This window comes from Mustelus asterias, chromosome 3 (assembly GCF_964213995.1).
Source record: "Mustelus asterias chromosome 3, sMusAst1.hap1.1, whole genome shotgun sequence".
In the NCBI taxonomy this organism is placed as follows: Eukaryota; Metazoa; Chordata; class Chondrichthyes; order Carcharhiniformes; family Triakidae; genus Mustelus; species Mustelus asterias.
The window spans coordinates 6,125,819-6,140,644 of record NC_135803.1 but is presented as its reverse complement, the minus strand read 5'-3'; the positions used below and the strand labels follow the sequence as shown (position 1 = coordinate 6,140,644).

At 48.2% G+C, this 14,826-nt stretch overlaps 1 protein-coding gene across 2 annotated transcripts in view; it reads left to right on the top strand.

Moving 5' to 3' along the window:
* tnfsf10 (TNF superfamily member 10) overlaps positions 1-14,189 on the top strand; it is a 30,769-nt gene extending 16,580 nt beyond the window's left edge. For both annotated transcript variants that reach the window (XM_078204452.1, XM_078204458.1), the window contains 4 exons: positions 9,074-9,250; positions 9,689-9,734; positions 11,618-11,737; positions 12,653-14,189. In XM_078204452.1, coding sequence (XP_078060578.1) covers positions 9,074-9,250; positions 9,689-9,734; positions 11,618-11,737; positions 12,653-13,095 — 786 coding nt within the window. In that variant the 3' untranslated portion in view covers positions 13,096-14,189. The remainder of the gene's footprint in view (positions 1-9,073; positions 9,251-9,688; positions 9,735-11,617; positions 11,738-12,652) is intronic.
* Positions 14,190-14,826: the final 637 nt, after the last annotated feature.

The following is a 14,826-nucleotide window of genomic DNA, read 5'->3' as shown; positions in this document are numbered from 1 at the left end:
GAGGCCCGTATGAGATCGGATTCACATCCAACAGGCATTGCCAACTTGGTGAAGAGTCATGTGTGGTTGTTTTGACAAAAACAAACATTGATGGATGTTGCTGAGGTTTGAAGAACGAGGGAGGCTCTGAGAAAACAGAACTGCACTTAATCATAACCACAGGTCCCTGCTTGTCCCCCACGGGGAATGTCGGGGCTGGTTTAACTTCAGACAGGGTTCGGGAGGAAATCAAAGACTTTGGGCTGAATTTTCCTGGAAATCAGCACAGGCTGTGAAAGCAGGCAGGGAAAGTGGCAGCTTTCTCCACCATGGCGGGTATCACAACGCATTGCTTGTGGGACCGCCTCCAATTCACCCGCCCCACTGCCAATTTAGCCTTCCGAGGATCAGGCCGCCATTTTTAATGGCCGCAAAAGATTTCATCCTGGAACCCACCCCCTTTCAGAACTGCTGGGTCAGTGTCCCATCCATTGACTCTGTCTACACTTTCTGCTGCCTCGGCAAAGCAGCCAGCATAATTAAGGACCCGATGCACTCCGGACATTCTCTCTTCCACCTTTTTCCAATGGGAAAAAGATACTAAAGTCTGAGGTCACGTACCGACTGACTCAAGAACAGCTTCTTCCCTGCTGCTGTCAGACTTTTGAATGGACCTACCTCACATTCAGTTGATCTTTCTCTACACCCCAGCTACGAGTGTAACGCTGCATTCTGCACTCTCTCCTTTCCTTTTCGATGAACGGTATGCTTTGTCTGTATAGCGCGCAAGAAACAATGCTTTTCACTGTAAACCAATACATGTGACAATAATGAATCAAATCTACTCAAATCACAGCACGACCTTTCCACCCCAGAGTGCTGCACTCACCTGAGCTCCCCTGGGAGGTCTGCTCGCCAGGTGCCTGCCTTGGGAGACCAGTCCGGTTTTACGCCAGTCTTCCCTCATGCTGACGTGGATGATTTGTCCTGACAGGAGCAGGGAGTGGGGGTAGATTCAGGCATAGGCGATGATGATGATGATAAGCCAATTCATTCAAATAATGTTCCTGACATGGAACGTTGGGAAGCGTTCCCTGTGACTGAGATGTCTGAGAGTCCAAAGGTGTGTGGGTTAGGTTGATTGGATATGCTAAATTAACCCTTAGTGTCCCGGGATGTGAAAGGTTAGAGGGATTAGCAGGGTAACTAAGCGGGGATAGGGCCTGGGTGGGATTGTTGTCAGTGTAGACTCGATGGGCTGAATGGCACTGTGGGGTTTCTATGATTCTATAATTCTATGATGGGGGCAGAAAGGGACAATCACATCACACATTCACACTGATGTGAGACGGGATTTGGCTTTGTCGGGTGATTTTCCGTTCCCGTCGCTGAACTTACCCCAGGTGATCGGGAGCGGAACCGACCCAGGGGTGGATCTTTCAGTTCTGCCAAAGGCGATCCCCACGGCTGGTTTCCCAGTAGCGGGACAGGCCGCCACCGTGAAATGCCGTAGACATTGGCAGGACTGGAAAATTATCCCAGTGGCCAATGGTGAGCCGCCTCTGCTGTTGGGGAACACACCAGGGGGCGTGGGGTGCGGGGGGGGGGGGGGGGGGAACATCGGAATGAAGCTCCGTCTGAGCCAGATCCCTTGGGTGTTTAGTTAAACAGTGTGAGCGATGCGAGTGAAGAGTTTGTTTGACAACCAGGAATCATCCATTTCAGTAACAAAGATTCAGGGACCAATGACGGGAGTGTGTGGGCGGGGCAATTGGGGGCAGGGATCATGTGACAAAACCTTCTAGAATGTTCCCATTCAAAGTGGGAAGTCACATTGGGTCCATGGTCCTGTATTGATGAGGGTTATAATTGCCACATTCCTGAATTTAGAACCATAGAATCCCTACAGTGCAGAAGGTGGCCATTTGGCCCATCAAGTCTGCACCAACTCCCCAGGCACAGCCCACAGGCCGAATCCCCGTAACCTCACCCATTTATCATGGCCAGTCCCCCTAACTTACACAGCTTGGGACATTAAGGGTCAATTTAGCATGGCCAATCCACCTAACCTGCACATCTTTGGACTGTGGGAGGAAACTGGAGCACCCAGTTGATCTTGATCACTTGGGCCAGTGGGCTGACGAACGGCAGCTGGAGCTCAATTTAGATAAATGCGAGGTGATGCATTTTGGTAGATTGAACCAGGGCAGGACTTACTCAGTTAATGGTAGGGCATTGGGAAGAGTTACAGAACAAAGAGATCTAGGGGTACATGTTCATAGCTCCTTGAAAGTGGAGTCACAGGTGGACAAAGTGGTGAAGAAGGCTTTCGGCATGCTTGGTTTCATCAGTCAGAACATTGAATACAGGAGTTGGAATGTCTTGTTGAAGTTGTACAAGACATTGGTAAGGCCACACTTGGAATACTGTGTGCAATTCTGGTCACCCTATTATAGAAAGGATATTATTAAACGAGAAAGAGTGCAGAAAAGATTTACTAGGATGCTACCAGGACTTGATGGATTGAGTTATAAGGAGAGGCTGGATAGACTGGGACTTTTTTCTCTGGAGCGTAGGAGGCTGAGGGGTGATCTTATAGAGGTCTATAAAATAATGAGGGGCACAGATCAGCTAGATAGTCAATATCTTTCCCCAAAGGTAGGGGAGTCTAAAACTAGAGGGCATAGGTTTAAGGTGAGAGGGGAGAGATACGAAAGTGTCCAGAGGGACAATTTTTTCATACAGAGGGTGGTGAGTGTCTGGAACAAGCTGCCAGAAGTAGTAGTAGAGGCGGGTACAATTTTGTCTTTTAAAAAGCATTTAGATAGTTACATGGGTACGATGGATATAGAGGGATATGGGCCAAATGCGGGCAATTGGGATTAGCTTAGGGGTTTTAAAAAAGAAAGGGTAGCATGGACAAGTTGGGTCGAAGGGCCTGTTTCCATGCTATAAACCTCTATGACTCTATTACTCACCCGGAGGAAACCCACACAGACACGGGGAGAACATGCAAACTCCACACAGACAGTGACCCAAGGCCGGAATTGAACCCGGGTCCCTGGCGCTGTGAAGCAGCAGTGCCAACCACTGTGCCACCGTGCCACTGGAATTATTTTTCTTCCCACATATTTGGATGAGTGCATGGAGTGTTAATGCGAACACAACACCAGCAGCTTTGGTGACGTCAGATGGAATAGCATCAGGATTTGTTATTGTTCAGTGTTTGATTGCTTGTTGCAGCTCTCCCATTGATCGCGGATTCTCCCACAGGACACAGGGAGATAGTCTAGAAACTATCAGCTGCTGTTGTGAATCTGCCATTGAGTGTTGTTGACAAATTCAAAGTTTTCTTTCTTTGATGGTGGTTCCTCAGCCAGGGGAAAGCCTATTTTAGCCCTGTCACATTGCCACAGGATTTGTCAGTGTCGGATTGAAGGGCCGAATGGCCTCCTTCTGCACTGTTGGAATTCTGTGATTCAATGCCTTGGCGAATGGACCTGTGCGTGGCTTTGTTTAACCTGTGGCCTTGGGCTCTGTCATTGCCCACACAATCGGGATGAATTGGGAGTCAGGCTTTGGTGACATGTCTAACAATGGTGACGAGGACCTCCTTGTCACTGCTGCCTTTGCAGACGGTGAGATGCACGAAGGTCTTCCTCCGCCTGCTCTGTCATTGAGGATGTTTTGGATCGCACTTTGTCCGGCACCTGCCTTGCCACCATGGTGCCCTCTGCTGGAAGCATGGTGCTCCCGGTGCTATTGCTCAAGGAATCTCCAGAGCACACAAGCCGCTCCACCGTGTCAAAGTGGCAATCGCAGAGAGACTGAACCATGCGACCAAACTGAAAGCTCGGTTGTATTTGTGCACCCTTTTCAATGACCTCAAGGCATTGCCTGCTTCCTGCAACTCATTAGCGAGATATTTATAGCATTGTAAACACATGTTACGGCTCATACCTGCTGGGTTAAATGCCACCATTGATATTTTGGATGATGGAATCACAGGTATGTTGGTAAACATCCATGCCCTTCATCGGTATTGGTGGCAAAACCTTTCCCAGGCACGCACAGTGACTGCTCCAGATTTGTCTCATATCTGTGGCGGAAGGGGCAAGGTGACAAAGGTCCAAGTCCAGGTGTGAGGACTCTATCCCCAATCACTGTATGCCTGAGACACCCCAAGTCCTGTTTACCCTGGGCCTCTGAATTAGGAGTCCAGTGATAAATTTTTTAAAGTTTATTTATTAGAATTACAAGTAGACTTACATAAACACTGTAATGACGTTACTGTGAAAATCCCCTAGCCGCCACACTCCAGTGCCTGTTTGGGTACACTGAGGGAGAATTTAGTGCGGCCAATGTACCTAACCAGCACGTCTTTCGGACTGTGGGAGGAAACCGGAGCACCTGGAGGAAACCCACGCAGACACACGAAGAACGTGCAAACTCTGCACAGACAGTGACCTAAGGCTGGAATGGAACTGGGTCCCTGGCACTATGAAGCAGCTGTGCTAACCACTGTGTCACCGTGCCACCCCACCACTGCTGGGCTTGAATTTATGCACTCTGACCGCCAACTCTTGTTTGATGTATTCCTGGAGGTTTAATCAAATTACCTCCCCCCACCACCTCCAACCACCAGGCCGGGTCAAACTCCCTCTTGTTCCAACTCTGATAGATTTTTAACTATCAAACAAAAATGTTCAGAGAAAATGCAAAATAAAACCCTGAATATGCAAAAACAAACTCCTGTGTGTTCTTTCCTGTATGTTACTTGCAATCTTGTCCAAGAGATCAGTCTGTAATTCCTGGAAGAGTTGACAACCTGAGTTGGATCTCATGGTTTCAATGGAGTCCTTTCACGAGTGCTGTGCATGCTGGGAAATCCTACCACCATTATATTCTCTTACCTGTTCCTGTAATCCTGTCAGGAAAACAGCAAGGAAAATCAGAGGATGGTTCTGATTTGTCATGAGCCTGTTTCTTGGAATTGGCACAGATTAATTTTACTCCCAGAAGCCTTCCCATTCTGCAACATAACACATCCAGCAGATATTGGTGGGAATTCTCAGATTCCGATCTCCCCGCCAGCGAGAACGGAGAATTTAGCGCTCCCCCAAATCTCCGTTCACTGCAGTGGGACGGGAGAATCCCAGCCATGGGCGAGATCGGAGAATTCCGGCCAGAAGCTTTGCACTGCTGCCTTGCATCCTGAGAAACTGGGCCCTCTATTAGTGTGAGCTGCTGATGTTAAGGTCAGGCATGTGGGAGGATGGGGACACACACACAACGCAACTGCTGAGTGACAGAGTGTTGATGTACTGCTCCAAACCCAAGACAGAGATCTGTTCAGTATCTCAGTGCTGAATGTGGGAGCTTGCTGTGCGGAAATTGCCTGGTGCATTTCCCCTACAGAACTGCAGTGACAAACAACAGCAATGTGCAATTATATAGCACCTTTCATTCAGTAATGCCTCCATAGGTGTTTCACAGGAGTGAGTGTCGGGTAGAATTTATTAGGGCATGTGAGCAAAGACTTTGTCAAAGAGGTGTTTTCAAGAAGGAACCAAAAGGAGGAGAGAGAGATGCCGGACTTCTCTCATCCCACCCACCACTGAAACCTCATTGACAGTCGGGTGGGAATGTCCGGCTTTTAGACCAGCGTGGCCAGAGAATTCCACCCAGAGAGAGAGATCGGGGGTGGGGAGGGTTAGGGTAGCTCGTCATTGTCTGGAAAGCACTTTGAGACATCCTGAAAGTGCTGAATAAATGCACGTTCCTCTTTTATACATTCCTGCTTACTATCATCCATCGCGAAACTTGTTATGCAATCTGATCTCTGGTGCACTTCCCAACACAGACCTGCTTAGCGAGTCAAACCTGAAACTCTACATTGCTGGTGTTCTAGGCTGGATATCGCAATGACATCAAAAAGCAGGAGTGAACTGGCATTTCCGTAGCACCTTTCACAACTCAGGACTTTCCAGACCCTTAATTCAAAGTGTTCTTGAATTGTAATCACTATTGTAACAAATCCAAATCATAGAATGGTTGCCAGCACAGAAGGAGGCCATTTGATCCATTATTTCTGTGCTGGTTCTCTGCAAGAACAATTCACCTAATTGCACACTCAGAATCACAGAATCACAGAATACTACAGTGCAGAAGAGGCCCTTCGGCCCATCGAGTCTGCACCAATGCATGAAAGGCCCTGACCTGCCCACCTAATCCCACTTGCCAGCACTTGGCCATAGCCCTGAATGTTATGGTGCGCCAAGTACTCATCCAGGTACTTTTTAAAGGATGTGAGGCATCCCGCCTCCACCACCCTCCCAGGCAGCGCATTCCAGACCCTCACCACCCTCTGAGTAAAGAGGTCTTTCCTCAAATCCCCATTAAACCTCCCACCCCTCACTTTTAACTTGTGTCCCTCGTAACTGACCCTTCAACTAAGGGGAACAGCTGTTCCCTTTCCACCCTGTCCATGCCCCTTCCACCACAGAGAACAGTCTCTATCGATTCTGTCCAGACGTCTCAAGATTTTGAATATGTTTATCAAGTCTCCTCTCGGCCTTCTCTAAGGAGAACAACCCCAACTTATCTATAAGGCCTTCACCCCTGGAACCATTCTCACCAATCGTTCCTGCACCCTCAGTGCGGTCCTCAGAATTGAACACAATACTGCAGTGAAGGGGAGGCAGTGGTGTCTTGGTATTGTCACTGGACTAGTAATCCAGAGACAACATCCAGGGACGTGGGTTCAAATCCCATCACGGCAGATAGTGAAATGTGAATTAAATAAAATCTAATGGTGATCCGGAAGCCATTGTTGTAATAACCCATAATGCCCTTTAGGGATCCTTTTCAAGTCTTGCTGACATGTGACTCCAGGTCTACAGCAAGTGATTGACTCTGAGATGGAGGACAGTTAGGGATGGGAAATAAATGCTGCCACATCCTCGGAGCCAATAAAAAGAAAGTTGAGGCCAAATGAGTGTCTTGTAAAGGTCCACTCAACATAACTTCATATTTTTGTACTCAGTGCCTCTACGTGTAAAACCCAGAGTTCTGTTTACTTTATAACCACTTTCTCAGCCTCTCCTTCCACCTTCAATAATTTATGAACACATACCCCCAGAACTCTTTGAACCTGCTCCTCCTTTATAACTTTATCTTTTATTTCATATTGCCTTTCCTCATCCTTCCGACCAAAATGAATCAAATTCACAAAACTCCCGACTGAATTTGATCTGAATATTGTCAGTGACACCAAAGAATCTCCCTCCTCGTCTTCCAAATAGCACCACATAGCCTTTTCATTTTGAGTTTAGAAGGATGAGGGGGGATCTCATTGAAACTTACAGAATACTGAGAGGCCTGGATAGAGTGGGCGTGGATGTTTCCACTAGTGGGAGAGACTAGAACTCGAGGGCACAACCTCCGAGTGAAGGGACGCTCCTTTAAAACAGAGATGAGGAGGAGTTTCTTCAGCCAGAGACTGGTGAATCTGTGGAACTCTTTGTAGCAGAAGGCTGTGGAGGCCGGGTCATTGAGTGTCTTTAAGACAGAGATAGATAGGTAATTGATTAATAAGGGGATCAGGAGTCATGGGGAAAAGGCAGGAGAATGGGGATGAGATAAAAGTCAGCCATGATTGAATGATGGAGCAGACTCGATGGGCCGAGTGGCCTCCTCCTGCTCCTATCTTCTATGTTTCCATGTTTGAACCAACTTGACCTTCAGCAGATGTACCAACTTTTAAATTCCTGCTGGAAAGACTTCCAGAAAGAAATACCATCGGATTCATCACAGCAATGCAGCGATATGAAATTGTTTGTGTTCTTTTTGAATGTAAACATGGGCTGCTTGGGGGAGGCTCATTCAAGAATAACATCATCAAGGTCACATCTACAGAAGAGAAATAGAGTCAAGTGATTCCTGGATGGAAACTCAGCTTTGGTTTTAAGTGGCTTTTGATCTAGAATCACAGAAGGTGATCTGAGGTCAAGAAGAGGCCATTCAGCCTTCGAGCCTGTTCTGCTAACTACACCATGCTTGATCTGTATCTGAACCCCATTCATCTGCCTTGTCTCCATTTAGACAGGTTAGGTGAGTGAGCAAAATCTTGGCAGATGGAAGATAATGTAGGCAGATGTGAAGTTGTGCACTTTGGTGGGAAGAATAAAGGAGTTGAATGTTATTTAAATGGAGAAAGACTGCAGAAAGCTGCAGCTCAGAGGGATTTGGGGATCCTCGTGCATCAATCACAAAAAGCTCGCATGCAAATTCAGCGGAGAATTGGGAAGGCAAATGGAATGTTGGCTTTTATTTCAAAGGGGATGGAGTATAAAAATAGGGAAGTCTTGCTAAAACTATACAAGGCGCTATTTAGACCACACCTAAAATATTATGATCAGTTTTGATCCCCTTATTTGAGGAAAGATATAGTGGCATTGGAGGCAGTCCAGAGAAGGTTTGCTAGGCTGATCCCGGGTGTGGAGGGATTTTCTTGTGAGGAGAGGTGGGGTAGCTTGGGCCTGTGCTCACTGGAGTTTAGAAGAATGAGAGGAGGCCTTATTGAGAAATATCGGATTCTCAGTGGCTTGACAGGGTAGATGCTGAGAGGTTGTTTCCCCTTGTGGGAGAGTCTGGGACCAGAGGGTACAATCTCAGAGTAAGAGGGCCGCCCATTTAAGACAGAGATGAGGAGGAATTTCTTCTGTCAGAGGGGAGTGAATCTGTGGAATTCTTTACCGCAGAGAGCTGTGGAGGCTGGGTCGTTAAGTATGTTCAAGGCTGAGATTGACAGATTTTTAATCAGTAAGGGAATCGAGGGTCACGGGGATAAGGCGAGAAAGTGGAGTTGATGATTATATCAGATGAGCCATGATCTCATTGAATGGTGGAGCAGACTCGATGGGCCGAATGGGCTATTTCTGCTCCTATGTCTTATGGTTTTATGATCTTTTGTTTCCCTTGCCTGATGAAAATCCACCAAATCTTCTCAAACTGAGGACATTGGTGAAATGGGAAGAGGTAATGAGATATGCAGCACTCGACTTCACCCCACATCTTTCATGCTACGTTCCAGATACAGGCGACCTTCTCCCAGAGCAACATGGCCTGTTTGGCGGAGGACATTCTGGATCTTCACCCTGGCCCCATGGGGGATGAGGAATTCTACGTCTATCCCACCAGGGAGAAAGCGGAAAGGAATGAGGAGCTGTGCTGGAAATTCCGAGATCAGGTCCAACAGCTGATAGAAAAGGTACATCAGCAAAATTAACCTGTATTTGTGTAGCGCCTGTAAGGCAGGAAATCATCCTGAGGGGCTTCATTAGAATGTCATCAGCCATGACTCAGTTGGCTGGACAGCGCGTTAATGATGCGGAGCAAAGCCAACAGCGCAGGTTCAATTCCCATACCGAGTTTATTCATGAAGGCCCTGCCTTCTTACCCCTCGCCTGAGGTGTGGTGATCCTCGGGTTAAATCGACATTAGTCACCCCTACGGTCACCTGGGAATGTGGCGACTTCATCTTTCTTCAAACAAAAACAGTGAACTCCTGCTGAGGACACGTGACCGGAAGCCAGGCCAGAGAGGTTGCGATTGAGAAGTGTTTTAAATTCGGAGAGAGAGGTAATGAGGTTTATTTAGAAATATATTTATTTTTAATGCTTACTTTTGTTATGAAATCCTTTTGCAGACTATATCCAGTCAATATGAGCAGGCCATGTCTGTCATTGTAAAAGGTAATTACATTTTGATTTTCTGGATTGATATCTTCTTAAGACAACTCTGAGGTTTGGGAGATTTGCTTCAGTTTTGATGGGTGAATTTGAAAGTAAATTTTATCTGTCCAGATAGACAGGGGCTGTGGTTCCAGTCCGAGAGCCAGCAGTGTCTCAGCGAGGAACATTCCTTCCTCTGAATTGTCGAAGATCATGTCTTCAAGACTCAGTCCAGAAACCTGAGCACTAAATAGAAAAACTACAGCACAATACAGGCCCTTCAGCCCACAAAGTTGTGCTGAACATCCACAAAGTTGTGCCGAATCTAGGCTGACAGTTCCAACGGAGTACCGAGAGAGTGCTACACTGCCAGATGTACCGTCTTTCAGATAAGACATTAAATAGAGTTCCATCTTCCCGCTCAGGTGGACATAAGAAGATCCCATGGCACTATTTGGGAGAAAACCAGGAGGTTCCCCCCAGGTGGCCTGCTCAAAATTTGTACCGTTAACCAACATCACAATTTGCACTTTTTTGCAATAAATGACATCCACCATGTTACATCCCATTTCCCAGTCTGACTCTTCCTGAAGTCTGTTGCTATCCTCCTCAGTGTTTACCGCATTTCAGTGTTGCATCATCTGCAAGCTTCAAAAGTGGGCGGAATTTTTCCAAAAGATTCAAAGTGTTGAATTTGCAGGAAAACTAGAGTAAATTCACGCTGTTTTTTTCAGTGGGACTTCAGACTAGAATCTCCCGCACTCTGTGCACTGCAGAGACCACCAGCATGAATAACGTTAGATTTCAGGGAGTGGGGTCTATTCCCACCTCGGAGGCTGAAACCAGCGGGCCTCTGAGCATGTGCATTGGCCCCGAACTGTCAGCCTCCCCTTTTGCTGGCCAGCCTGGGACCCCTGCAGTGCTGCCCCCCCCCCTCCCCAAACCCCCCATGGCTCAATCACAGCCCTCCGGACCATTCCCAGGCCACCCTCAACTCAACCCCCCCCCCAACCCCCGCAATGCCAACTCCCCAATTTCCACCCGCAGTGCCAATTCCCTGCCCCCACCCCATCTGCAGTCACCCCCACAGGTAGCCCCCCCTACCCTGACAGATCCCCCCCACCCCAAGTCTGCCCCGATCGCTGGCCTCCCTCCTGCCCTCATCGATCTCAATGACAGAGTGGGAGCGGACCCTGCCCCCAATAGACCCCACCCCCCCTTTGTGTGCTACCCCATGCCCAGGGGTCACAGGCTAGCAAAGCCCATGGAGCACCAACGCATCCGAGAACCCCGCGAATCAGTTGACGTGTGATTCTCCCGGCCTGCTGTGCTAAAAACGTAGCGCAGCAGGATGGGTGAATCGTGGCTTTGTGCACCCGAGTCCAGTTCTTCCAATCTAGTGTAATCCTCCATCCTGCCTGAAAAACAACCACTGCCCTCTGCGTTCTGCCCCTCAGCCAGTTTTGTAAACACGTTGCCACAGCCCTGTTGATCGCACTTGCTTCAAATTTGCTGAGAAGCCCATTATGTCGTATGTTGTCCTTTGAAAGTCCAAATACACCTTCAACTCCACCAGCACCATGAGGTGGCGTTAAGATGGTACCTGTAGTTGGATAGTCTGTTGGCACTCTCTGGGCAGCGTTTTCTGGTCTCACCCAAAGTCAAAGTTTATCCCTGCTTACAATGGCTCCCCTGGTGGTGGGTTTGGGAATCCCGCCCTCTGTGAAAGACGCCTGTTGACTTCACGAGGAGACAACATCTTCAGCAGAGGAAGGTGGGTGTGGAAATGGGAGGAAAGCAAAGGTGAGGAGGAGAGAGAGAGATAGAGAAGATGGAGATAAATTGCGCACTGCGTCTCTCCCTGAGGTAACCTATCAACTCTTTTTCTGTTCTGCTTCCTTTAGGTGAAGTCTCGCGTTTGCTTCCATCTCTGACTCGGTCGGAATCAGGTGCCCAGCTATCTGTACAAAAAATTGCTGCCCACCTGACTGGGAACTACAACACTAGGTCACTCCCATTGGCAGGTGAGATATCGACACTCAGATTCTTTACCAGTAACACAGACCTCCCACTGAAACTTCAGCTTGCATTCTTCTTCAATGTTAACTACTTTGATGAACATAAGAACTAGAAGCAGGAGGTGGCCATTCAGCCCCTCGATCCTACTCCGTTATTCCATTACGATCATGGCTGATCTCATCTTGGCCTCAACTCCACTTTCCCATTCTCCATAACCCTTCAACCCATTACTAATTAAAAATCTGTCCACCTCTTCCTTAAATTTACTCAATGTCCCGCCTCTGCCAGGCTCTGGAGCAGTGAATTCCACAGATTCACAACCCTTTGAGAAAAGTAGTTTCTCCTCATCTCTATTTTAAATCTGCTACACCTTATCCTGAAACTATGACCTCTCTAGGTTGTCCCACAAGGCAATAGGGATTGACTCTCAGATGAGATCATTTATGTTCCTCACAAGGACAATAAATGCTACCCAATAGCCAGTGGAATTCCCCTAGTTGCCACACTCCGTGCCTGTTCGGGTACACTGAGGGAGAATTTAGCACGGCCAATGCACCCTAACCAGCACATCTTTCGGATTGTGGGAGGAAACCAGAGCACCCGGAGGAAACCCACGCAGACACTGGGAGAGCGTGCAGACTCCGCACAGACAGTGACCCAAACCGGGAATCGAACCCGGGTCCCTGGCGCTGTGAGGCAGCAGTGCTAACCACCGTGCCACCGTTGCGTTTCAGACCCCCAGCTAACAGAAGCTGCCTCCCAGTATCTACCCCATCAACTCCCTTCAGAACTTTGTGCGTTTCAGTGAGATTGCCTCTCCTTCTAAACTCCCGAGAGTATATGCTGCGTTCCCCATTGCTGGTAAATCTTCGGCCTATTTGAGCCTGCGTCACTTAGCTTTTACCGTGTGAATGTTACAGGTCCAACGTCAAGGAAACTTCAGGGGCAGAAAATCCAGACGTGGGAGCCCCAGAGAGGCCTGGCGTTCCTGCACAGCGTGGAGTACAAGGATGGAGAGCTGATTATCCCAAAGACCGGACTCTATTATGTCTACGGCCAGACCTACTTCCGATACCGTGAAGCCGCAGACCCCAGTCCGGCTAGCTCCCTGTCCGTTTCCAGAAACACTCAGATGGTACAGTACATCTACAAGAACACCGCCTACCCCGAACCTATTCTCTTAATGAAAAACACCAGGACAACCTGCTGGGCCAAGAACAGGGAGTATGAGCTGCATTCCATTTACCAGGGCGGAGTGTTTCAACTCAGCTACCATGACAGGATATTTGTGACAGTCAGTAACATCAGCTGGATTGATATGGCTGCGGGATCCAGCTTTTTTGGAGCTTTCTTGGTCAGTTAGACAGCATGTTAAGGATGACTATACATGAGGAAGTATTATGAATCCCCCACTGTCCGTCTCTGACGCACTTCACTCCTTACCTTGGTCGTGACAGATCTTGTAAGAGATTGAGTGAAGATCAGTTGTCAGTCGCAACTTGAAGACACAAATCATAATTGTGCTCTCAAACAGTCCCTCAGTCTGTCGATCCAGCTGTGTATACACATGGGGGACTGGATCGTGGGGCCAGTACCCATTTCTCCCTGGGACCTGGGCCCAGTACCGACTCTTCCTGCTGGCTACAGGTGTACAGCCGGGAATGAGTGGTCAAGACCCAGAGTTCAAAGTGGACATTAGACCCTCAATAGTATCTCAGATAGACACTACATTGGTCACCTCCAGCAGAACTCCAGAAAGAGTGTGGGAAATGGTGACAGGAAATGCAAACAGTAAGGTTATGGGTCTGAACAGACCAGAGAGAGGTGGAGCTTTACTTTGCATCTAACCTGTGCGTTACCTCACCTGGGAGGAGTGCTGAGTGTTGTCACCAAGTCTCCAAAGGTTTTCTGTTCCCCTCACCCTGACAAAGGAATTTTGAGGGGTAATTTCATGAGCCCTTGCCACTGGCTGTGAGCTACAGGTGGAGCCAAGGGCTCATAAAATATATCCCTCCCCCCTCCCCACCCAACTTTCCCTTTGCTTATTGACACAAAGATGCCAAAGGGTTTCTGCCTTCTTGCAGATGAGCCAGAATTCACCCAGAACCACTGCTCCAAGTTGCCAGTGCTCCCCAAGGGCAGCCAAAGTGGGAGCGGCCGCTTGACAACTGAAGTGGCCTCCATTGCCTCATACGGGAAGTCTGGTTCAGACAGTGAGGAATGTGATTGATCAAATGTAACGGTTGGTTGGGTCAGTGTACACTTCGTCTAATAGGCGAGTGCGGAATGTGACAAAAGGAGCAATGTACATTCTTCCGCGGAACAAAATTCACCCTGAATGAATTGCTGTATGTATATATTTGTATATGTGTGTATATACAGGAAGTTGTATGAGTGTATATATGTACAGAAAACGTTATTTTTTTTCACTTGGTAAATAAAGCTTTTCAGTGATAGCTGGGCATTCTTGGTGCTGCTGACCCAGTGAATCCAGGAAGGAAGTTTGGGCCGTGAGAGAGCGTATATCTGTGAGAGCCACTCAGCATTTAGTTTAATCGCTGGAGAGAGTTGTGCCAGAATGTGTGACCTTCTCTTCCCCTCAGCCGATTTCCCTGTGATTACACACAGAGTATTCCATTTCCCCAGGGACGCGACTTCCCTGGGGAAATCCATTCCCAATTTTCTTTCAAGCTTGTACCCAAGCTGAGAAGGTGGGACACATAGTCCCACACAGTCCCCCACACACAGTCCCACAAACAGACACACACACACAGTCCCACACACAGTCCCACACACACAGTCCCACAAACAGACACACACACACAGTCCCACACACAGTCCCACAAACAGACACACACACACAGTCCCACACACAGTCCCACATACACACTCCCACAAACAGACACACACAGTCCCACACACAGTCCCACACAGAGTCCCACACACACACTCCCACAAACAGACACACACAGTCCCACAAACAGACACACACACACAGTCCCACACACACACTCTCACAAACAGACACACACACACAGTCCCCCACACACACTCCCCCAAACAGACACACACACAGTCCCATACACAGATGCAC